General features: G+C 50.2%; 1 protein-coding gene across 6 annotated transcripts in view; it reads right to left on the bottom strand.

Moving 5' to 3' along the window:
• RUNX1 (RUNX family transcription factor 1) overlaps positions 1–25,717 on the bottom strand; it is a 174,914-nt gene that overhangs the window by 60,309 nt on the left and 88,888 nt on the right. For 4 of the 6 annotated variants that reach the window (XM_069785156.1, XM_069785153.1, XM_069785155.1 and 1 more), the window contains exons 3-4: positions 16,407–16,660; positions 11,137–11,293 (exon numbers count right to left, since the gene is read on the bottom strand). In XM_069785156.1, the coding sequence (XP_069641257.1) occupies positions 11,137–11,293; positions 16,407–16,660 (411 nt within the window). Of the gene's footprint in view, positions 1–11,136; positions 11,294–16,406; positions 18,403–25,717 lie in introns of those variants that run through there. The other 2 variants (XM_069785158.1, XM_069785157.1) reach the window with 2 other exon arrangements.

Below are 25,717 nucleotides of genomic sequence, written 5' to 3'. Positions count from 1 at the left end.
GAGCGAGACGGCTAGAAGAAGGTTGTGTCTGGGGTGGAATTGTTTCGAGCCGTTATTTTGGTGAAGTGTATGTACATTTAACCTAAGGCAACACAGGAACTGTATTAAGCAACCAAAATTACATAACTGAAATCAAGTAACATTAATAGAGACGCTGTCAATCTAAGCAGGCACTAAAATTAATTTTTACCTTAAGCCCATTATCTGGGTGATAAGGATAGTCCCTGACACTCTTCTAGAAATTGTCCCTGACAATATTCTTATTTCATAAGTCAAAAACATAACCCAAAGTCTGCAAGCTGTGGACATGAAATATTTAAGCAAACAGATGCAGATGCTGGTTCTCTACTTGGTGTAACTTACAGCTGTTAAAACACAGCTCTCTCGGGCCCTCAGCAGCTATTCCAACAGACACGTATTGGTGATGCACAGTAATGTTTTGTGCGTGCGCCTTGTCATCAGGTGTACCAGGCATGCTACAAGACCTGTCCCCTACACTACATGTTTCTCTTTGCACTGGAGAATGTCCATGCAGGTAGCAGGTCCTAAAGTTGTTTTCCCCTGCTTTGCTGTGCTACAGTGGTACTAATGCTCAAATCCCTTTCCTCAGGAAAAAGGACATCTTCCTGCTGGCATAAACAAAAAAATGCTAACACGCTGCATTCCAGAAACGTGTCACCATCAACTCAAAAATCACATCTTTGGCTGAACGCTGCTTTTTATCCATTATTGTAGCGACTAACACCTTTAGTATTTGATCTGAAACCCCCAGAAGAGTGATTCTCCACTGCACAAACAGGGATCGCTCAGATTTTCAAGTGTTGCAAGGGTGGGACTCAGCTCACTAAAACAGCCACAATTTTTCTCTTTTTTTTTGGCCAGATGTTTACATTTTAATTTGACAAGAGTTTGTGCGCAGCCAGTTTCACTTCTGCGCTGATGAGCGGTTTCACTTCCCAGTCCCATGTGCTGTCATGATGATACCATCCACCGCCTCCTCCAGCCTTGCAGGGGCCTCTGTGCTAATCCCTTCCCTGACAGCCTGACAATGTGTGTAAAAGTGCAGCCGCCGCTGCCGCTGCCGCTCCACTCTTTGCCTGCGAGGCACCCGACAGCCCTTCTCTGCTTAAGAAACTTGGATTTGAAATGCGCTCATTTGAAATGTTATGTCGAAAACGTTAGACGCAAGGCATCAGTCTCAACTGGATTCCTTCGGGTTCCTTCCCTCAGGTTACTACTACTACTTTCATGTTATTTTTCCTGTGAAAGTGCTTCAGCAGAGATGCCACAAAAGCACAACTTATTCTGTTTAGAGCAAAAAAACCTGTGGCAGTTGAGTAGCAGGAGATACCAGGTGTGGGTATTAATGGTCATGGCCATATATCAGGAAGGGAGCTGCAGCAGGGGACAGGTAGGAGAATAACTCTGAGCTTATGGGAAAGGACATAAAAGAACTAACTGAGGAGAAGAGGCATAGGGTCAAGAGATTTGGGAGCGAGGCGGCAAGAAGGAGGTCTCTGAAGACAGGGTGTCCTACAATAGTCAGGTTAGGGTGACACCCAGTAGTTAACATAGACATTAGTCACTTTTCTATGCCAATGTCAACAATCCACAAACACACAAAACCACCAGGAATCCCCTTATATTGTGATGTTGCCTAAGTTCAGAAGAGAGACTATTTCAAGCTGAGGTAGGAATTTGGCTGGCAGGAGCATTATTTGTACTTTAGCATCCTTAGGTCTAAGTCCTATGTAAATACCAGCTTTTAGGCTTTGTGATGGAGGTGGTATATTCATATGTGTGTGTGAGCGTGTGCACCAGAGTTGCAAAAATATTTGACAACATAAAAAAAGTGTTTTTCCATTCTGTTCTGAAAGACAACCCAAGTGCCCTGTTTTAACTGAATTTTTTGGGTGGGATGCCTTCTTAGACTGAAAGCCTGCAGATCAAGTTTGCAAAGTGGATTAAAGCATTAAAAACCTGAATGGGGGGAAGACCTTTTAATGGAAAAGCCAAGCAGCCTCTAACTATAAGTGGAGTTGCTGCAGTAACCACTATAAAACTCTTATGAACTTGGGTGGAGACAATAATTACAGCACAGGAAGAATGAGATGCTATGGGGTGCCCAGCCTCTGCAGCAGAGTGGCAGCACAAGGAGATTACAGTTTGAGTCTTAAAATGCAATCGTTACTGTTAAAATACTTTAAAGACTTGAAAAGTATATATGCAATTTATACAAACGTACATGTCACTAATGTTTGAACACAGATTTTGAGTGGGTGGAATTATTTTTTCCCCAAAGATGACTCCAGTGGAAATCTCTGATGCTTCTGTGAGTGGGCTCCCCCAAAACCTGAACCTCTGCTGTCAAGCTGTGACCTACTACATATCAGGAATTTTTGATTTTTTTTTCTCAGGGCAATATCATTTTAGTTTTAAATTAAGTGCTTCTCTATACCAGAGCTTGGGCTGTTTGTGAATAAGTGTTCAGAAATGACTTAGCCTCCACGAAGTGCATCCGGCTCTAGGGTAGAACGAAGAAACGATCATTCAGCAGACTGCTGTGTCACTGCTGAATGGTTCAGAGAAAGGGAAAAACAGCAACAGGAACACCAGATGGAAAGGACAGTTCGAAACGAAATGGCTTAAATGCAAAGCTACCACCTTCTCACAGAAAATGCCTTGGGATCCTTAAGCCTAATAATAGTCCTTAACCAGCTATAATTTCGAACCATTAATAGGCTTTTTGAGGTAGAAATTATCACCCTCACTTTATAGGCGATGAGAGAGACATGAAAAAGTTAAGGCCCAGATTCACAAGAGGATTTAGCTGCCTGAAGTGGGATTCAGGTTTGATTTAAATGCTTAAGTCCAAAATTACATCCCACACCCCTCCCACCCCCCCATCCAGGTGGTGCCTAGCAGCAGCCGTGGTGGATATATGAGGGGGCTTCCCCTGCAAAACAGCCCCGTGCCCTCAGGGCTGCAAGCTCAGCCTCCGGGAAGGAGCATCTCAGCGTGGTCAGCTGGCCCCAGCCCACAACCTGAGCCCTCCTCTGCCCCTTGCCCTCAGGGAGGTTTGGTTTGGGAGCTGCTGCTCAGGGCTCACCCACTGACAGCCTCTCATGGGGGTCCCTATCCCCGCTTTAAGCGTTACGGCATTTCCCCAGGGAAGGTCCCTGCTTCGTAGGATGCACCTCAGACGTACACCTCACGCCTCCCTGAAGGGCACCGTGGCCAGATGGCTGTGGTGGGGTGGCAGAGTCCTCAACGCTGGTGGCTCCAGCGGCTGCAGGTCCTCCGGGAGAAGAGGTCCTTCAGGCAGAGGGGTGGTGCACGCATGGCTCTTGGGGCTGGTAGCTGCAGCGTTTGGGGTGAGGGGAGCACCTCGTTCCACTCTCTTCTCCAAGGACTGCTTTTGTATTTGAACCCATGATTTCTTCACCCCTCAAAGCCCTGTTCTCATCCTTTGCCTAATCGTCAGACTGGGAAAACCTCGGTATAATGGGTGTTGTGGCTTTTGGCAGATCCTGTTCTGAGGCACCTTCATTTCATGGTGCATTGCCCTGTGAACCTAGAAAAAGCCCTTTGAGACGTGGATTTTGTCTCAGTCCCTCTCCCTTTTTCCAGCACTGGCTTTCATTTGGGACCAGCCCAAGTCTGGCTACCTGTCCGGCCAGATGCTGACATACCTCAGTGCTCTGGCATGGTGCAGGAGCTGGGAACAAACATGTTCCTTGCCCTGTGGGACGATGAAGATGATGGCCTCTCGGCATGGCTGCAGGCAGAGGCACCAGGTACAGGGAACAAGGAAGGTGTGGGTTCACTGGGAGAGCAACGCGTTGCTCTGAATATGAAAGGCAAGGAGCATCAGCACCATTTTAGCAAGCGATGGACTTCCGCCTGCAGTGGCCTAAAGCAGGTGAACGCCAGAAGACAACCTGACAAGTCACTTCTTCAGTAGCTAGCTAAGCATGGGAGTGTGCACTGGGACTGTTTACTCTTGAGTTCATTTTCTTAGAGGAAGGACTCCTCCGTGCTGTCATTACACTAATGCAATGTGCATTGATTTCAGAGCTTGGAAGAGGTCTGGGGTCACTCGATGGATATCCATGCAGTCAGTGATGGGGGAGATAACACTGCCATTATGAACTTGGAACCTGCCAAGTTCCACCAGAGATGACTTTCAAACGTAGAGCAACCTCTGTGGCCTTAGATACGGACACAGCTGTGTTAGAGTTGTGGTGCATAAAGTCTAGCCTGTGGAAACTTTGTGGCCTTGCCAAAGCGTTTCCTTCAGTTCCTCCCTAAACTTCAGGGAACTGATGTGCATACGCACCGCTCCAAGCACCACCCCACTGAAGAGCTCTTGTGGCACCAAGCCTTCAGAGCAGCTGCTTCCCTCCTCCTCCTCCTCACCTCGCTCCCTAGAACTTCCTCCCTCTGCCCCACGCGCTGCCTGCTCTGTCCCCACGCCACACAGCAGGTAGCTCCCCGTCCTCGGAGGGAGTGGTGGGAAAGGGTGGAAGGACTTTAGGATAGTTCCTAGCAGCACACTTTGAGGCCCAAACCCACTCCTGTGATAAAGGCTCACACAGGAATCCCAACCTGTGCTGAGAGGCAGCAGCTCTCAGAGGGGACGGGCAGGAGGAGCATCAATAGAGGAAGGAGGACAAGAGACAGAGACTGATGCAGGACACAGATGAAGGGAATGAGGTTGATTTGGAGAGGCTGAGAAAGCGGCGTTGAAATAATATGATGGGAAAAACAGGGGAGAAGTAGGATGGGAGCAAAAGAGGTGGGGAGTCACACGGCATTAAGGTAATAGAAAAAGAATGTCTATCTTTTTACTGCTGCTAAAGGTTTTTTAGAAGGGAACAGAGACTGATTCAGACTGATGAGTGTTTATGCACATGACTATGCTGGAAAAGACTCCTGACAGCAGTTGTAAGCCACTGATTTGCAGCATCCTCACTCCTGCTAATCCTGAGTGAGCTGACAAGAACTGCATGCCATAGGCTAGTTAGCTGAAGTTCACTAGCCAGCCCTGAAGCCAGGGTCCTAATTTGTCTCTCAGAATGATTTTATTTTGATGATAAAATAGCAGCTGTTACTTGAGTTGTAATACAGGTACATACATATATAGCTATATAGGTACACACAAAAATAAGTATTTCTTTACCAGAACTCAAGCAGCCTCTGAAGGAGGGCACACTAAAATAAAAAGCAAAATAAAAACAAAGAAAAAAAAAAAAAAGGGCAAACAGATCTCTTGAAACTATGTAGCCTTTTCATCTAGAGAGGTACTTTGTTTTCCCTAAGCAGTATCCTGGTAAGCCCAACTCCTTTTATCATGGCAAAAAAAATAAGAAAATGCTCAGAGGATAGCGTCTGCCTCATCCTCATCATTAGCCCGAGTTTCAAAAATGTACAAGCAGAGCTCTGCAGAACCAAAAAATAGATTTATTGTTATTGGACTGAGGGCAGTGGTTCAGCACTTGGCATGGCCACTGTTTACAGCAGTAATGCTCCCGGAGACAGGAAGTTCTCCAAATCGCTCTGCCATTATTTTTCTCCTGTTGACGCTTTCTGATCGAGAGTTTTTTTGCCCAGACGAAATTTTAAGTAACCCAGCAGAGAGTGTTTGGGAGCTGGCAAAGCCAGCCGCAGTCATGCTCAGCCTCACGGACCACATGATGTTTTCCGAGTCAAACCCCCGCGCAGAGCTGCATCATACATATACTTTCTTACACAATCAGCGATTCATGCAAACCCGGCTGCACGTAGCGAGTGTGTGCCGAAGACGACTTGGGCGGCACTGGCGTCATGAGAAAGTCTTCTCCCCTCCCCTCCTCCTGCCACTACGTCCCTGCCAAAGGCCAGCACCGAGGCAGCCGTCGTCCTGCAAGGGCTGGGTTTGCTGATCAATCTAACATCGACCCAGGCTGTTTGGCTCGAAATAGGCATCAGCTCCTCTGTACCAGTGCGGGGACTCTGCACGCTGAATTCTTCCACGGCTACTTGGTTTACACAGAAATCTCAATTAAAATCAATGACACGACTAAGCAACCCTAAGTCACTTGAAAATAAAATTTCTGCTCCTGGCCTCTGTCTTTTAGAGAAAAAATCACCATTCAGGCCAGACTGGAGGGAGAAGAGTCCTGTGATAAACACTGACCCTCTAATACACACCCAGGGCGAGGACCAGCGGTGTGGCCCCTTCCTTCAACCGCTGCCCCCGGACAGCAGGACCGGCAGCAGCAGCCCTGGGCAAGCAGCGTTGCAGATGCCCAGTTGTCCCACCCCAAAGGCCATGCCAGCCTTGGTGGTGCCCGACACGATGGCAGGGCTGCAGGATGTCTCAAAGGAGCTCCCCATTTCTCTACGGCCAAACCACCCACCCGCTGGCCATAGCATCCTGCTAGTGCCGCATCCTTATCAATCTGAAGTATAAATAAGTGGTTGTTTTTAAACTCTATCAGTTGACTCTTCTTTTTTCAGTTTTGATTGCTGTTGGATTTCTTCTATTTTTGTCCAGTCTGGCAAGCACGGCTCATTGTTACTCCAGTATCTGATACCGCATCCCCTGAAGCATTCCAATGGCTTGGACCAGGACCCAGCCGGCCGCTTAATACTGACTTTACAATCCTGTTGAATAGCATCCTCCTCTGTTTTGCACATACTTTTATAATTTTGAATGCGTTTCAGTAAAAAATAAAACAAATTTTAACAAAGTGCTCAAATAATGCAACCACAAGTTGAAGCTGCACAGAAGGAGCAAAATTCTGACTTCAGAAGACCAATAAAAGTAATTGGATTCAGAATCCAGGCCAGTAATTTCTGGGTTTGAAGTATTTTTGAGATTCCAGCTTAAACTGATTTTTCTTCCCCAAAATTATATCCAGAAGGAAGAGTTCTGATGGCAGAAATTTCTGATTATGCTTGGTAATATCTCTCTCTTGTGTTCTCCTACCAGCTACACCTGTGAAAAAGGAGTACTTCTTTGGCTCTGTGGAAATTGAAAACTATCGCAAAACTTATTTGTGACTCTAATCCCAATAGCTAGTAGGAAATACATACGTAGGCTTAATTTTCAGTCCTTTCCAAGATGCAGTTTTTAAAAAGGCCTTGCTGGAAAGCTATCACAAAGCTCCAGCTCCAGCTCTCAGCTTTAGATTGAGATCTTACGCAGCAAGCCAAGACACTTCCCCATTAGCTACTATTATGATAACCTATTAATAATTATTTTCATCTGGAAAACATGTTTATTTGTTGGGGTTTTTTTAATGTTACATTCTACAAAGAAGATAGTTACTGGGATTAATGATTCCATGAGGAAAATATGTAATGCTTACCGAGCCACGAAGCTTTCCCTCTCCAAAATAACTATTTATTTTTAATTTTATCCAATGAACTTCTATGGTGTCAGGCTTTTTGCATCAGATTTATTTCATCATAGTAACCTAAACCAGTTCATTATGCATTAAGAAAACAGGGTACTTTGCAGTAGTAGCATTTTGAAGTTTGAAGTGTTTATGAAGAGAGGGGGAAAAATAAAGATTAATTTTTTTTTAACCAGGTAATCAGGCAAGGGGGACTGAGATTGGCTGAAGTTTTAAACTACATTTTTCTTTCAGAAATTACTTATTTGAGCTTACAAGCCAGACAGGCAGGTTTTCCCAGTAGCATTCTCAAACTAGGGTGAGGAATAGTAACTCTGGAGCCCAGCCAATTCCAATGTAAATCTGTTTTGTTCAAGAAAGCGAGCCAAATTGCTTTTATACAACATCTCGATGTTTTGGGCGACCTGTAATATTCTCAGCTCCCACTCTGGGTGTCAAGAAAATCAAGTGCTTTTTTTTTTTTTTTTGTAATTCTGAATGACAGGCACAGGCACAGCAACATGGGGCAACCGCTTGCTGTTAGATACAAAACGAACGCTGAAACACAGTTTAGTTCTTTAAGCTTTGGCCAATGTTTGGTTGGCGCATCGGCTCTGACCAACAGGCAGGATCAGACCTCCGAATGGGGGCAATTGCTGTAACTCTCCCACGGTCAGCACAGAGACACTTATTCACTGAGATGAAAATGTGGGCAATAATCTTACCTTTGAAACAGCCATCAGACTGTCTTGCTAGATTTCATTTAAAGCCCACAGAAGAAAATTTAAACTATTTATTAAGAATGCCAAGAATGACAATTTCCTGCTGTCTTGGAAAGGAGAGAGCGGTGGCTTGCCATCGGTTCGGCAAGGCTTTTAATGGGGATGGTCACACCTGGGCGATAACCAATGCACAGGGAACTGTCACCGGTTAAAGCCGTTCCTTATTCTCCGGCAGGGATTTTAAATCACCTGAGGTACACAAAGAGCGTTCACTCTGACTGTAACCAACGTGAACTTTCAATCACTGTTCACATAACACTCCTGGCATTGCATTATCACTGGTGGCAACTGAACTTATTCAAACTCAAATATTACACAGCAAACAAAGTTTCAGTTAATTTTCCTCTAGCGAAGTATCAAAGGAAGCAATGCCCTTTGAAGCAGCTACCTTATGCTTTAGGCTTTATACAAATTCAACAGAACAGCACCTCAGAAATCCTGTACCAAATGCAAACAATCCCCACCTTTGGAAAACAATCCCCTGTTCGAGAAGTAAACAAAAGCATACATTAGTCACTTGCTCCAAAGATGGGCAGCCAATCGAGGTGATGAGATTTAACCTCGAAGACTGACTAATAGCATGCAGCGTTCCCAAATCACTCCATCGCTTAAAGGATCCCGAGCACCCGAATATCATACGACATACAAGGTTTATGTCTGTGCAGGAGTGACTGGCCAGTAGCAACCGCTTATAGTGGAGTAAGGGGCTCAATGACGCTCCCCACCAAGCTTTTTGTATGAATAGGGACTATTCTCTCTCAGCCACTGGATTTTGACCTTGAAACTCACACACTTCACTGTTATGATTTCTAGCTTCATTACCATGGCCAGGAACTGAACTACAGGTTTGTTTTTATTAGCTTCTCTGCCACTTTGCCAGCTATTCATTTGAATCTTCTAAACAGTCATCTCTGAATCATAATGCAAATTCCATTTACTGAAAAGGTGGTACCTTTAATATAACAAATGAACATGTTTAATGACTGATACTTTTAGACATTACAGCATCTCTCATGTTTTCAGTAAATGGATATAATTTTCTCTGCATTACCCTATTATTATTCTTTGCTAGCATTACGAAGCTACGTTCTCAGCTGCGGGTGTTTTCCACCAAGTGCATTTTGAAGACAGCCCAAACAACACGATTTAAAAGACATCTCCCTCTGCATCCTCAGCTAAAAATACTGCAGGACACAGAGGGACTGGATTGGTATTTTATTCTTAAAACATATTTACTGCTTGCACGTATGTTTCAACAGGGCCATGCTCTTCCACAATTGCTGACTGTATTTATACTGGAAGAATATCTACAGATGCATTTCACTTCAAAGGCAAATAAAGGCTGTTGTGTATAATCAGGGTAACTTCCTCGGTCTGAAGCCTGACCCATCCCCCGTTTGGAATAAAACATTTTGAGAGAGAGCGAGCGAGCGAGCAGAAGTGGCTCAGCTTTGTAACTCTCCCGAAGCATGCTCATAACTCTGTTCATGTTTGTAAGAACCATGCATGCAACCACGCATGCAACCACGCACCAGGAGATGGCTCGGATGCTCACAGGGGGAGAAGGGGAGGGGAAAATGGTGAGGAGGGGTCAGTGAGCCCCATGTACTCAATTTGGTTCAGAGACACACCATCGCACAAATTGTTCAAAAAGGTAGTAAACAGAAACCTACTTAAGCGCAGTAGACACTATCATTTTAATTTGCGAGGGTTACAGCACTGAATCGTCCCTAAATAACACTGCTGTGTTTGGAACGCCCTAATGTTACGTTCCGATTTTACTTAAGGATACGAATGAAACAGAAGAAAAATACATAAATTAAGTAAATATCACATGAAGTCACATGGAAGATGCCACCGCTTTTCATTCTTGACCCTAAAAGAGAGAGGCTGATCTTTTTTCCGAGCTTTTTCTGAGCAACAGTTCACCAGCTTCTCTTCTGTGGGTTTTACTGAACCTCCCTGACCCACACAAAGGGACTCCACTCACAGCAACAAGGGTAGTAATGCAAAAGGAGCGCTTAAAATAATCTTATAATAGAAAGGTAAACATGATTGCGTGGAATTTATGGGGTTTAAGATTATGGACTGGAGCCAAAGAGTGAAGTTGCGAAGGGTCCTTCTGCTGATTTTACGGGCTTTTGGATCAAGCTTTGTACACCTGCCCACTCACATGCGACGTGAGCCGCATGTGTCAGGTACTACTTGCAGCCTCCTAACAACATTTTTATATAGTTCTAGTCTAAGTCAACTTTGACTCTTATTTGTTATTTACACTCATAAGGCCTTTTTATTTATATACTAGTAATTACTGGTTAGCACAGAGATACAGCAAATCAGATATTAAGCTCATCTGGTCTGGTCTGGTCTATTCTCTCCACTTTGCAGGAGCACATTAAATAACAGGACTACTGCATATTGTTCTACGTCTATTTCAGAGAAAGAAAGGTCAGAAAAAGTGCCCTGTGCCTTCACCAGGTCATGATGAACCCGGAAAATTTTTAGATCTATGCAGGAATTACTTGTAATTTCAGGTTGACCCGTTCTGTTACAGGGACCAACTCTTGCCGAGAGTCCTGGGAGCCCCAAGACGGTCATGAGTCTTTACACAAGTTGAAAATTCTCATTTTAAATTGAAAATATGCTATTTAAACTTAAATGTGGGTAATATTGTGCTGTTATAAATTTGATGGGGCAGCTTCCAGAGTCAAAATGTGACTTGCTATGTGATTTTTTTTTTTTAAATGAGATTTTACTGTTTAAAAACTGAAGTAACAGGGAGGACGGGCCAGGATAAAACAAGGAAAAACATATAGCTAATCCTGTGCCTTTGGAATTGGCCTACGCCAGCTTTTGCAGCATCCCCTGCTGCAGAAAACTCGATAGACGTTGTCTTCAAATTCCCTTCACGTAACCAGAACTTGACATAACTGGTGAACGTGACTGAAGTGTAGTTGAGAACAAACACATACCTCTTCCACTTCTACCCACGAATCGGAGGTCGTTGAACCTTGCTACTTGGTTTTTCATGGCAGCTGTGGCGTTTCTGAGTTCTGCAGAGTAGTTTTCATCGTTCCCAGCCATCACTGTTACCAGCGTCCCATCGGGCACGTCTCCCAAGGCCACCACCTATGAAATCAAGGAGCAGAAGCCTTATCTTCCTTACGTGGCATTTAATTTGGGGCGCAGAAGATCAACAAGTAATGTGATAAAATAGGAAAAAGCAGCAACAGCAAAAATCTATGTAGACTAAGAAGCTGTTTGGGGAAAACAGGAATTGCTTCCATTCCTAGTTTGCAGAGCTACAGAAAATTTTTTACATGGATGCACCTCTGAACTACACAGCATAATGTGTACTCCGAGATGAAAAATACATGAAATAAGCTTTCCAAAATATACTTCTGTAATTGTCAATAAATAAATTCAAGTAACAGGAACGGATTCTGGCCTGATGTACATCAGTAGCATTATGTTTAAGCTACAGTGGTGTCAGCACAATGATGGAAATGTAAAATTCAAGAGAAAACAAAACTGAGCCAATCATCTCATGGACGCAGAGGGTCAGAGTCCCCACAGCTGCACCAGTTCCCTATCTTTTCCTCCCACCGCTCCACACAGAGCTGTCCCAGCACAAATTCAGAGTAAGTCCATGGAAAAGCAGGCCTCAATCGAATGTTTAATCACAACTTACTGAACAATTTCTTTTCTTCCTTTAGAAGCATGGAAGCAAATCATTGACTTAAGACCTCACCCGCAACCTGATGGATGGAAATTGTGATCTGAACTAATGAAATCTGCAATCGCTCAGACAAAGCTTTCACCTGGTCTGAAATGTTTGCGCTGTAGCTCCTTGGTGCCAGCATCTACCAAACAAATATTTAGGAACACAGGATCGCTGCGTTTTTGATGCAATGTGCTGAGAGTTACATAGATTTCTAACCTTAAATTTTCTGACTTGTATCTACAATGTTCACACTGGTTAAATGACAAAAAAATTCCTTTTATCTTGTCTTCTTGAGCAGGACTGAATTCTCAAAGCAATTTTACCCTCCTACAATCGAATGGATGTCTGGTGTGTCTCTTGGTTTACTCTGGAAAAAGTAAGATCTTGAATTAGGTCCCCTATTATGCTTTTTTAGATCCCATTGCTGTTCCCCCAATCGAGTCTACAGTAGCAACCTCAGGACTACCACCAAAGAGAAAGAAAAGAGAGAGAAAAAAAATCTAGCTAGTTTTTATTTCCTCTTTTAGGCATTCTAAGAGGAAGTAGTCCTGCATCATGTCCTCTGAGTTGCAGCTCACTATTTTTCCTTCCTGTTAGCATTTTCTAGCTTATGTCCATGCAGTTATAATTGTCTGAAACTTGTCACAGCCCAGTCTTATTTCTATTAGTTCCTAATCACACTTGTTCTTTCCAAACAGGATCAGTGGCTCTGATGCTTATTCCCCAGCCGTAGCTACCTCCCATAATATGAGAGAGATCTCCTGTCTCAGGTATTTCACAGCCTTTCCTTCTATAGGAGGCTGCGTTTCTCACTTCGGTGCTCTCCCATTTGTCACCAATAACCCTTATTTTCACTTCCACATGCAAAGTTAAGATCACTGTGTCAAAATTCCCTCTTCACGTATATTTTTCAACTTCCTCTTTCCCACTCCTCTGCGGCCCAGGCTTTTGGTTTTTTGTTCTCCTCTGTGTGCCGTAATGCATTTCTGTGGCCTGTGCTACGCTCAGCATTGCACTTTTCAAATTTCCCTGATCTTGGCATAAAATTAGTCCCTGCTTGAAACATTTAAGCTAGGAAGTCTTCTTGCACAGCTTTGTGTCATGAGGCACGCTGGCTCACAAGATCAACAACTGTGAACCCAGCATGCTCACCCAGTTCTTAAAAAGTTGCCGTAAAACCTTAATGCATGCACATATATTAAAGGCACAAGAAAAGGAAAGGGGAAAATTGGGGCATTACCCTCCCCTCCCTGCGATGCAAATGTTTGCATGTTCGTTTAAGGACATACATGCTAGCATTTTAAGGGATGAAAAACCTTTGTGAATCCAGGGTCAGTTGTCTCTTACAGGACAAATATTTCAAATCACCATTTTCAAATTACACTGAAGGTAACCTCAGTGATAAGACAGGTGAAGAAAATATTAGAAACAAGTATAAAACTTACACAGCCCCGAAAAGAAACTAGAGTTAAAAGTCACACACAATAGAAACAGAAATACAAACATTTACATTAGAAAAAAGACTAAACAGATAAGTTGGGACTTGCTGACTGGAGTTATCTAGTACTTTGTTGTACTCTTCAGCTCTTAAAAATATGTATTTCCAGAGAAGTGGGAAGAGTATCAGAGTGCAGTGCTGCCGGGTATCTAAATTACCTACTTCTGCTGCATCAATCAAACAAAATTGGCCTTTTAAATTAAGATCTAGATCCTTTCTTAACAGCGTTTCGACAACGAGTCTATACGGCACCTTATTAGAGTTATTAGGTATTATTTTCTAAGTTTCTCCGAATCGTTCTTTATTTTAGGAAAAAAAAAAAAAAGCATGGAAATGACAATTTTGGTTTGAAACAATATCCTGATCCTAAAGATCAAACATCATGAGTAAATTTTTCTAAGGAAACATGAAGAGAAAACTCTCTGTCTCTCTCTTTTTATTGATGCAACGGTTGTTAGCAAATACTTGCTAAAACTCCGCTCTTTTTTGTCAGATGCAAATAAAATATTGGCAGCATAGGGATGATCTGAACTGAAATTTCTAGCTCCTGGTCCAAATGATCTTAAAAATTACGACTTTAAAAAATGCCTTTGTGAATATTCAATATTTAGTATAAAACCAGTGAGATTGTTTTATAGGTGGCAAGCTATTTCAGGACTCATTTCTTAGCGGTCCACAGAGGGACTGTTTCGGGGGGGGGACGAGGAGCACCCCGGCAAGCAGGTGCCTCCCAGCAAAACATTTCAGGAGCTCGTCAGGAAACCCTCTCCTGGTTTGTGGTTTGGGTTTTTGGTTTTGGTTTTGTTGGGGTTTTTTTTTTTTGGTTTGGTTTTTTTTTTTGCTTGCGTATTTCTAGGTTGAACTATCTCAGTGTTACATACGCTTGCTTTCGTCTGTTTGGAGAACCTGACCCTTTACTGTTTGCAGAAGTTGGGAGCGGGCTTGCTTGTTAACACGGAGAGCTGCTCTACCTGCGGCCGGGGGGGCCGGGGGGACCGGGGGGGACCGGGGAGGACCGAGAGCGGCGTTGGGTATCTCTCGAAACCAGCCCCCGGGGTTTGTTTTCCGCGGGCGGTTTTCACATACCCAGGACAGCCGCCTGCCGCCAGAAGCCCCCCCCTGCCCGGGGAGGCGAGGGGGGAGCGGGGTCCCGGTCGCTGCCGGACCCCGCGGCTCCCGGCGTCTCGGCACCGGGGCGAGCCGGGGCCGGGCGGCGGCACCGCTCTCTGCCGGCGGCTCGGGCGGCCGGGCAGGAGCGGGAAGAGCCGCCTCTTGTCGTGCCGTGCCCCCCCCCCCCGCCGGCAGATGAGCGGCGCTGAGAGCACGCCCCGGGCACGGTCACGCGTGGCACGGCGGGGAGCCGCCGCGGTGGCCACCGGCCGCAGGGGACCCCCAGGAGAAACACCGGCCGCGTTTGGGGACTCCGCTTATCTCCCTTGCCGGCGGGGCGGAGCGGGTTTTCACGCCTGTTCCACACCGTAACTCTGCCTTCCAGGAGGAGAGCTTCCCGAGTAATTAGCAGCAGTTGCCTAGTGCGTGGGTGACAGTATAATAATTAATCTAAATGTGCGAATTTAGGAACTGACCCTGCCGATTAGTTCCTCCTTTTCCCCAGACTCATATCTGCGTAAATCAAGACGACTCTCCAGACATCATAAAACTTTTCCCTAAAGCCGCCTCCTCAGCAGGATTTCCCAAAGCTCTGGGAGCTGAACTGATTCCCTTCTCCCTCTTTTCTCTTCCCCCCCAAAAGCCATCGGAAAGACTCGGGTCTGGTCGCCTTCCAAAAAGTTGTCCTGAGGCCGTCGGACTCTAGCAGTGACCGAACTTTACAGATCCCGATCCCGAGCCTAACCCCGGGGCTCCTAGAGAGCCGCACGTCTCGGCGGCTCCCGCCTCGGAGAAGAGGATAACGAGAATAATTCCCTTTTCCTTTCCTTTCCCTGCTCGGAAGCGTATCTACGTCAGTAGCAAGAAAACCCAGCGCATTCAAGAAGTCAGCGACAGACCCAGGTCAAAAAATCCCCCAAGGCGGGGGGCTGAATTTCGCTTGAACCCGGGTAACGGGAAGGCAGGCCGGCTAAGGGAGGAAAGCGCAGCTCGCTTTCTGCAGGGCTCTGCAAGCAGGACAAGTCCCAGCGGCCGCAGGGTCTGCCCAGGGTAGGCCCCGACATTTACTATTATCAAAACCAGCCCCCCCAAAAAGGAAAGATGTGGGGGATTTTCCGAAGAGCCCCTGGCAGCCTGGCGGGGGGAAGCCCGACGCCTCCGGAGCGGGGCCGGCCGGGGCCGCCGGGCGCTGGCTGCGGCGGGGGGCGGGTGTCCCCCGGCCGTGGCAGCCCCGGCAGGGCGCTCCGCCGCGGGGCTGCCCGCAGAGGGACCCGCTCCGGGCGGCTTCTGGGGGAGCCCGGGGCTCCTGCAGTGCCGGGACGCCTGCATCCGTCTGCAACGGGCTGCGCCGGCATCTGGTCCCCAGGGCAGCCAAACTCCTCGGGTCTGGCCTTTTTTTTCCCCTCTTTTTGTTGTTTTGTTTTTCCGCCTTGAGCAGAGCCGCCGCGCACTACCAGAGTTCTGAACGGGGCCGGAGAGGGAGGCCGCGGCTGGAGGGAGCCTGCCCGGCCCATGGCATGCCCCAGCTGCCGCCGCTCGCTCCTGCCCGGAGCCCGGGCGAGAGCCGCGCCCGCTCGCCCCGCGCCCTCCCACGCCGCCGCCGGTGGCAGCGACCGCGGAGGGAAGGATGGAAGGAGGGACGGAAGGAGGCGCGGGGTCGGCTGCGACGCACCGCCGGCCCCGACGCGGCCTCCCCGCCGGGGCGAGCCGGGGCCCGGTCCGGGCGCGGCTCCGAGCCCGGGGGTCGGCGCCCCGTCCCCCCCCGCCGGCGGCGGGGCGCGCAGCCCGCCCTCCCTTCCCTTCCTTTCCCTTCCCTTCCCTCGCCCTCCCCTCCCCTTCCCCTGCCTGCCGGGCCAGCCCGCCGCCCCTGCCCCCCGAGAAGCGCGATTTTCGGGAGCCGGCAGACGTACCTTGAAGGCGATGGGCAGCGTCTTGTTGCAGCGCCAGTGGGTGGGCAGCACGGAGCAGAGGAAGTTGGGGCTGTCGGTGCGCACCAGCTCCCCGGGGTGATCCGCCAGGACCTCCACCATGCTGCGGTCGGCGCTGCGCAGCTTCCCCGGCAGGGCGCCGCTGTGCTCGGCGCCGGGCAGCGGCAGCGGCTCGGTCATCTTCCCCGGGCTCAGCGTGGTGGAGGGCGGCGTGAAGCGGCGGCTGGTGCTGGTATCTACGGGGATACGCATCACAACAAGCCTTTTGAGTGAAAGACCTCCACAGAGTTTTTACAAAACAGCGAAACGAGCGTAACTCTTCAGCGATCTGCTCTCTGGGGACCAACATAAACGGATACGGGCTGAGGACCCGGGGGAAACTTGTTTCTACGCCAGTCCCCAAAGTTAATTTTTTGCTGAAGGCGGCTGAGATAGCGAGCGCGCCGAGACTTAACTCTTGGCTTCCTGGCGCGGCGGAACAGATCACGTTAATCCGATAAGCGAAAGGGTCGTCCGTGCGGGGCTTTACCGCGCCGCCTGCGCATCTAGTCTGCGGCCGTGACGCCAAAAGTTACCGGGGGGGCAAGCTCCTTCCAAACTCCCAAGCACGGTGTCAAAAATCAGGCAAACCAAACACAAGACGCGGTCAGAAACGCATGCAAAGCCTGGGCTTCCCAGAGAGTCAGTTGCCTATCAGTTTCTTCCAGGTGATTTCTCTACAGTCCCAAGAGAAAACAAAATACATCAGCGTCTTCCGTAGGCAAAAGTCGCTCTTTAAGAGAGGGAAATTCGGGGTCAGTCTTCAGAGAAGGCAGTACGCGAGCTAGACTTTCTGATCAAAGGTCAGCTGGCTACAACTGTATATATATATTCACGTACACACACGCACGCACACACACATATACCGTACTTCATAAAATATTTACAATATAATCTGTAGAGAATTTAAACACAACAGGAATCCATTAATGTTCTCTGCGAGATTTTTTTTAAGCAGCCTTGAAAATCAGCTTCAGTAGTTTGGTTCGCGTTGCTCTAAGAGCACTCGTGTCATGACCTTTCAATCATTCTTGCGCAAAAAGAAAAAAAAGACAAGAAAAAAGAAAAGCTCAGTGCATGGCATTCAAGCTTTAAATCTCTATCTTTGTACTTGTCTTTGGTATAACGTCTTTCATCAACTTAGAGAAAGGTCACAGCCGATCGCAAGCTCTGAGGCTAAGAGGTCCACAGCTGAAAACTTGGGTTTGGGGATGTTGGTTAAATTGTGGGTTCTCTCTGTGGTTTTGCGTGTGCAACAGCGCTCTCTCTCTCTCACTCACGTCCTCCTCAGCAGTCAAACCAACAGTCTGCAACAACTTCGGCAGTCATTGCCAATTCTTTTTTTTTTTTTTTTTTTTTTCGGTATCTGAGGCAGTCTTCCTCTAATTCGGCCACAGGAACCGGCTGCTTAACAATATTTTAACCGCAGCAGGTGGAAGCCTGCTTTCGGAAACATGACTTTTCTCTCGGCCGCCTCCAGCCAGCGGGATGGATACTGCCAGCCTGCGCGGAGAGCCCCCACGCACACGCACACACTGAAAACCAAAAGCAACCAACCAGCATCAATAAAAAAAAACACAAACCGATTAAGAAAAAAACCCAAAAGCACAACCCAAACCCCACTACTTTTGAACGAGTGAAAGCTTTCCTTCCGCAAAAGAGGAGGTGGCGGCGGGCGCGGGTGGAGGAGCCGCTGACCCCCACGGAGAGAGACGGACAGGACCGGGGAAGACCAAACCCCCGAAGTTGCCAGCCAGGGTTAGAAGTGACAGCCTCCAGCCCAGACGACCGCTCAGAGACAGCGCATTTCCACAGCGGAGAGCCCTCCGGTCTTCACGTGAGCCGCGGGGAACGTAGGCTTCCTGCCGGCCGGCCGCCCACGGCGCCGGGGCTCCGCCGGGCCGGGCCGGGCCGGGCCGGGCCGGGCCCTGCCGCTCCGCTCCGCGCCCCGCCGCGCCGCGCTGGGCTGGGGTCCGCGCCGCCCGCCCGGCGCCCCGCCGCCCCGCGCCCGCCGCCGCCGCCGCCGGGATGAATGGAGGTGGCCGGGAGCGGGTTGGCTGCGGCGGGCGGAGTGCGGAGGAATGTCATTCCCCCGGCTGCTTTGCATACGGGGAGGGCGCCGGCCAATCACAGCCCTTTCCGGGAGCAGCCAGGGCGCGGCCGCGGGCCAGGGGCTCCTGGAATTGGCGCGCCCGCCGCCGCCGCCGCGGCCGCCGCCGCTACTGTGGGGCGCGGGGGGTGAGCGCCGGGTCGGCGGGACGCCGCGGACACCGCAACCGCGCACAGGCGCACCCAGGGGAGGACCGCGGGCTGCCGCTGCCCGAGCCCACCGCAAAGGCGCTGGCGGCGGGGCCCGCCGCAGCCATGTGCAGGGCGCTCCGCGCCTGCGGTTTGCCGGGGGGTGGTTAGGGCAGACCGAGCGGCGCGACCCCCGTCTCTGCCTGCCTCCGGTGCAGGTCCCGCTTGCCCCTTCACTTAGGGACCACCCGCCCCCGAGGAGCGGCTGGTGCCCGCAAGGTGACCGCAGCGCCGCGGGCGCCGCCCCGGCACACACCGGCGGTTCCCCCCCCCCCCAACCCCAATCCCCTCCCCGGGGCGAGCTCCCGGCGGGGTTCGCCCCGGGGCGTTTCCTCCCTGCGGAGGGGGTCGCAGCCGTACGGCCGGCCGCCGCCCGGACCGGCAGCCCCCGAGGCAACCGCCGCCGGGCTAGCGTCTCCCGCCCGCCCGCCCCGCTGCTTCCCGCCCCCGCGGACGCGGACGAGGACGCGGCCCCGAGGGGCGCCCATCGCCGCTCGACAGGTCGGGGCGGCCGCCGGGACCCCAGCCGGGGGACATTCCTTCCCCCCAGCCCCCGGCACAGCCCGGCCACCGGTCGGGCCTGCCGGCAGCACCGCCAGGGTCAAGGACGGGCCGGCGGGCGGGCAGCGCCGCACGGACAGCAGCGGGCCGCCGGCGCCTGCCCCGCCAGCCGGCCTGGGCCCGGGGAGCCGGCAGCGAGAATGCTGGGTGGAGGCGTGGCTGTCTCTTCGGGCTGGGTTGGGGTTGGTTTTGTTGGGTTTGGTGGTTTTCTTTCTTTTTTCTTTTCTTTTTTTTTTTTTGGTGCTGGTCGCCAATGTCGTGGGCTCGCCGCTGGCGTAACCCAGGCTGGGAACGTGGCGATCACGACCCGCTGCCGCCGTCGCGGCGGAGCCGCCGCCCGCCCCCGCCGCGCTCCCGGCACGGGCTCGGGGTTGCTCCGTGAAATTTCACGCCCCTCGCTCGCCCGCGTCTCCTCTCCCGGCCGCGGTCCCGCCGTGCGCCCGCCACCTCCCCGCCGGCACGGCCGCCCCTCCCCACGGCCACCCGCGGGACGCCGCCTCCTCCGCCGCCCCCGCCAGCTCAGCAGCCGCGGCGGCGGCCGGCCGCGCTCCCCCGGGGCCGGGCGGGCTCTGAAGGGGAGCGACAGCAGCTGCGGAGGGCTGGGTGGGAGTGCGAGCGTGGGGTGGGCGCGGCCGCGGAGGGGACACCGGCCGGGACCGCCTCCCGCCGCCGGCAGCCGGGCTCGGGAAGGGCCGCGGGGAGCGGGCCCGGGGCCGCTGCCCGCCGCCGGGCCTTACGCAAGGCGGCGGCGGCGGCCCCGGGGGCGGCCCTCGGTGCAGCTCCGCGGCGGGGCCGGCAGAGGGGGCCCGCCGCCCGCCGTCGGCCCGGCGGAGGGGAGCCGGGGCGGGCGGGGGGGGGGGGTGCGCCGCCGCGGGGCGACCCCCGGGGAGGACGGCAGCTGCCTGCTAGCCCCGCGGCGGCCAGCGCCGCCCGTCCCCGCCAGAGCGCACGGGGGGGCTGCGGTCCCGCGGGGGACGCGACCCGCCGCATCCCCCGGGACGCGGTTCCGCGGGAAGAGCCGCCTTGCGCGGCCGCTGGCCGGGAGCCCCCGGCACCCCCCCGCGCCCCCCGCCGCCGGCTTTCCCCCACCCCGGGGCGCGCAGGGCGGGGAGCGAGGACGGGACAGAGAGGATCCTCGGTTTTGCCGACCCCCGCTTTGGAAGCGCTCCGGAGTTGGGAAAGTAACTGTCGGTGCGCGTTGGGGCACACGCCGCGACCTGCGGGGACCGCAGCAGAGCGCGAGCTCCCGCCACGCAACGCTCCCTGCTTTACACGCAGTTAACCCGAAAGCAGGCTGAGTGCCCTGCGTGAGGGAAACCGGCTTTTGCCTCCCCGGAGCCTGCTACCGGGCAGAGGGACGCGGCGGGTGCCCCGCGGGGCAGGGCTCCTTGCGCGGGGAGCAACTGAGTTCGGGAACCTGCCACCGCATCCACGGGGCAAGCGCCGGGTGTGGGTTTCCTCGCACCCCTCCAGTGCGGGGCAGGAGCGCCTTCCCCTCGGGGGGGGGGGGGGGGTTGCAAGGCTCCGGCTGCTCCCCTTTGCCCCTCCGTCCCTTTGCCGGGGGGCACCGGTGAGGCTGCCCATCCCGGGGTTGCCCACCCGCGCCCGGGGCCGCCCCCCGGCGCGTCCCCGCCGGAGGGTTACGGCTTCATCTTCGCATGACCTGCCCCCCTCGCCTCCTTCCCCTCCTTCCCCTCTGCCAAAGGACGCGGGGCCGGTTTTCCGTGCCCCCCCCCCCCCCCCCCCCCGGCAAAGCGCTGCGGTGGGAGCGCAGCCCGGGCGGGGGGGTCCGCGGGGGCGGCAGCGGCAGAGCGCGGCTCAGCCCGCCCTCCCGCCGCGCTTGCAACAGGTCCCTGTTTGAAGCAGGCGAGTTTGGTGCAGAAAGCTCTCTATTTCACACCAAGTTTCTATGGTTTGCGTGTGGTTCCCCCCGCCCCCCCTTTTTTAAATTCCGTCTTTTACACGGTTACTTCTTTCTTGTATGAAATTATCCCGAATTTAAATTATTAGGAAGAGGTTTCCTTCTGTTTTAAGGAAAAAAAAAATTATACAGGCAAATGGCTGTTAAACTACAGCTTAGAAGCCATCTGGGGTGTATTAGTGGCTGATAACTTTTTACGGGCATTGCAGAGATAAGAAGAGTTATTTTACTGATGTACATACATCTACATCCATCGCCTAAAATGTGAAAATATGCATGTAGTGTTCGGGGTTTTTTGTAGTCGAGAGGTAGGGAGTATTTTATATTGAAATTAATGAATACGTTGAGCTGAATTTCACTCGCTGCTTTGCATCCCATCTTAATCTGAACTCCTTGTTATAAAAACAAAATAAACCCGATCTATTACACACGTGGATAGTCAGATACAAAATGCCACAATTTAAGAGAAGACGCAAAAATACTAGATGCTTACAGTTTTGTATAACTTAGCAGCATTATCGATGCTGAGATGAGGGACATTAACATACACTAAAGGTGACAGTATTCTTTTTTAACTGCACAGAAGCCAAGCTTTTGCAAGGTAGGCTGAGGAGTTAAGTAAGAGAGGATAGATAGGGAAAATACTGTAGTGAGGGTATTTTGATACAGATCAAGCTATATATTTTACATGCCCATTAACACTAACTACACAAGAGTTGTTTGTTGGTTTTTTTTTTTTTTTTAGTTTGTTTAGCTAATTTAATCTATCATCTTCCTTATAATTTTATTTTTGCATGACAAAGAGAGGAACTCATAGGAATTTACTGTCCCCTTAGTATTTCTCGTGCGGGTAGTCTGGAAGAATAGGAATTAATGAGTCAAGCAGCTTGCAGGAATATCACTGACAAGGCAAAGTAAGGAAACGATGCAGGATATTTAAAGCTGATGTTTCTTCTCACGTAGTAAGACTTTTTAGCATCCCTAATGCTAAGACTTGCGCTCGGACAGTCAGTCTTTTGTGCAGGAATTCTTTTGAAGCGGGAATCGCAACTGGTGTTATAACTTTACCAATTCACATTCAGCACTGCTTACATTTGTATTTTGACATCAATTTATTACAGCCGTAAACAAACCACAAGTGAATCTCTATCTACCATGCCTTGCCTTTGTCGTACAGGATTACTCGACCACAAAGCACCGAGCTTTTTACATAATACAGTTAAGTAAAAGCTTCGGAAATATGAGAGAGGGAGCAACAATTTAGGGATGAATTTTAAACAGCCAAAATTGCAAAGGGTGAATTAGAGCCTGAACGCAGTGCAAGTTCCCACTGCACAGGTAAATATCGCCTGGCCAAACAGGCAGCAATGGACACTTGTTTGCAAGGGTTTGGATTTGTGCGGGACAGGAGAAAACTTGCACAAGGCAGCCAACAAAACATTTTGTGAAAGGACAAAAAAATGCACACCTTAACAGAGCTGGCATACGTATCATATGAGCACAAACTGAGAGAACTGGCTCCAGACCCTCATCTTGCCAACACTTAGAAACATGCCCAACCTCATTCTTAGTGGCGTTTCTGCCGAATGCAATAAAAATCTCTTTGGGGAATGCAATTACACGTGCACTTAATTCTTTGGAGCGTGTGGGCTTAACATGGAATTATTCAGTGGGTCACCTCCTACCACTTGCACCTGAATTCATTTAATATATGTATTAAGACCTTCTTAAAGATGTTTATAGTGGTGTAAGCATGCCCTGCTTCTACTAGTGATGAATCAGTGGGTTAATGCCTGTGAAGGAAATTTGTAGGATCAGGCTTCTGAATTGCTCCTGCAAATATTTATTGCATAGCAGTTACCATCATGGGTGATTTACTGACTGACCTGAAAAAAATTGCTACAGTGATATATTAAATTATTTTTGGGCTACGGGAATAATGAAACATGGCACAGAGAAAAGCAGCAGCCAGTAAAGAAAAAGTCAGGATTCTCCTTACTTCCTGCAGTGATCTCTCACACACAATGAAATATGCATATTTCATCCTGGCATGTAAAGTTCGCACATAATGCCACCAAGAATGAGATGTGAGATGGCCAGCGTGATGCAGGGGAAATGTGGCCAGGAGTACACAGGTGTATGGTGTCTAACTTCTCTCTGTTTCAGGGAGGGGAAAGTGCCTAAACCCTTCCATCTTGCCTTTGATCTCTGTTAACTGATACAAGGTTATTCACTCTGGAAGCAGGGAAACTGGCTGCAGGTCAGTTTATGCAAAGAAGAGGCATTGTGAGGAAAGATGAAATAACACATATTCGTTCAATATCTTTAACCCGGACATCTAATTACTTGTGACCCGACTTTACGGCTGCAAAAGTTCCCAAGGACTCTCCATCCACTTTAGGACCTCCAGGTCATAACGGTGGCCAAAAGCCTGTCTCGTTCTTCCCGGGTGGAAGCTGAGAGCCTTTTTCTTTTCAAATAGGGCAGACCAATCCATGCTCTTGTCACTCAAAATATTATAGAAGGTAGGCATGACTCCTGTTTTGAGGATGTGGGGAATGATTCGCCTGAATAGTTGGCATGTTTTCAAAGACATAGATGGCAAGGACACGGACCTACGTACGAAGGGAGCTACCTTTTACCATTTCACCTCCTTCATTGTTCAGAAACTGCAACCCAGAGAGCCGCATCTCTCTTGACTCAAACTATCAACTGGTGGCAGCAATGGGCAGGGAGTGGGGTACACCCGGGAAAGGACAATTTTCAGGAGAGGTTAAACTGTGAATTTGCATCCAGCGTTAACCCCAGCTTTGCAGGTCCTCCTCGGGCTTTACCAGGTGAAGGAGTGAGTCAAACCAACAGCCAAAGGAGGAGCTCAGACTGGGCAGAGCCCCAAAAGAATGGGTGGTGAAACGCGATTCGGCTGACCCTTCCTCCTGGCATGGATGCGATCGCAATGCCCAGCAACGCAGTGGGTCCAACTGTGTGACCAATGCAGCACCTCACCAGTGCCACCACCCCTGGAGACATTTGTCCATGGCACCCTTCCTCCCCATTTCCTCAAGGGGGAGATTTGATAGTCATGAAGTTCCTGCAGCAGCAGCCCGTGTTGATGCCCCTCTCCCCTTATCCAGCTCAGTCAGGCCGGCTCGGCTTTGCTGGGAGGTTTGTTAAGGGCCAAAGCCAGGGCTGGGCTCCTTCTTGTGCTCACCTGCTGCGGGTGTGCGTCAGCGCGCAGGTGTGCGGCGTGGGCTTGCTGCTGGTGCCTGGAGCCAGGGGCAGCAGGGCCAGGCAGAGGGCAGGGGGTGCCTCTCTCCTCTCTACTTCACAAGAAGCATCCCAACCTGGCCCGAAACATGCTCACTAGAACATCACCAGTGAGACACTTTTCTCCTTGGTCTTAGACAGCTGCTGATAAATGTGTGAGTAGGAGTGGAGACCGGGTTAAATTTTCCGCTGCAAAAATACCTTTTGGTGGTTTGTCTTGTGTACGCTCCTCATACCTCTGAACCAGACGTGTGAAATGCATCACTGTGCAATTTTGATGCAATGCATTTTGCCTTCCTCAAAGTGGAATTCGGGTAATTGGTGCACGATAAGCAGGGATAGGCTATCTGGAGGCGCAGAAGCAGTGGGGTCACGTCTAGAGCCGAGGGAGCATCCAGTCTTGTTTTCCCAGCACTCAAATCCCAGGGAGAGCCACGGGTTTACTCCTGGCCACTGTGTTACTGGCTATGTATCAGTGAATGAGAGAGATTACAGAGAAGGGCAACTACAGTGATTAAAGGTCTGGAAGGAACTACCTATAAGGAAAGATTAAAGGAATTAAATACATACATATAATTTGGGGCAAAAGGGAAGCCAAGGGGACAGCGTGACTGCGGTTTACAAGTACATAAAAGACAACTATGAAGAGGAAGGGGAGGGACTGTTTTCATTAGTTAAAAATGATAAGACAAGAAATAACAGATGCCAACTGAAGTAAAACGAGTTCAGTTTTAAGAGCAGGGGCAACGTTGATCCTAAGATCAAATAGGCAGGAGAATACGCTCCCAGGGAAGCTGCAGATTCAACATCACTTGAACTTTTCAAGTCAGAGCTTGACAAGCACCTTGGAGGGGAAAGTTTAAGAAATAGTAGAAGTGAAGCCAAAAATCACCGGGATGTACCACATGACCTAGGAGCCCAGATGATTCTGAGGCCATTCTAGAGGGCTGTGGAAAACAAACACATGCAAACACTCGGAGCTTTTGGATGATTTCTTTCTCTGTGCAGTTCAAAATTAAAAGGCGGTTGGGGGAAGGCTAAGTGAGGAAAATCAGTCATTTAATATGATTCTACTGTGGCTAATCCCTAGAGGAGAAGCCAGTTACTTGAAATACTGGGGAGTGTGGGGTGGAGAAGGGAATGGAAATTGTTGAAAAGCTGCCATCTGGTATAAGTACTTGCTGGTTTGGAAGCTTAAAAAATACGC

This window comes from Haliaeetus albicilla, chromosome 6, assembly GCF_947461875.1.
Source record: "Haliaeetus albicilla chromosome 6, bHalAlb1.1, whole genome shotgun sequence".
Taxonomy (NCBI): Eukaryota; Metazoa; Chordata; class Aves; order Accipitriformes; family Accipitridae; genus Haliaeetus; species Haliaeetus albicilla.
This window is presented reverse-complemented; position numbering and strand designations above follow the sequence as displayed.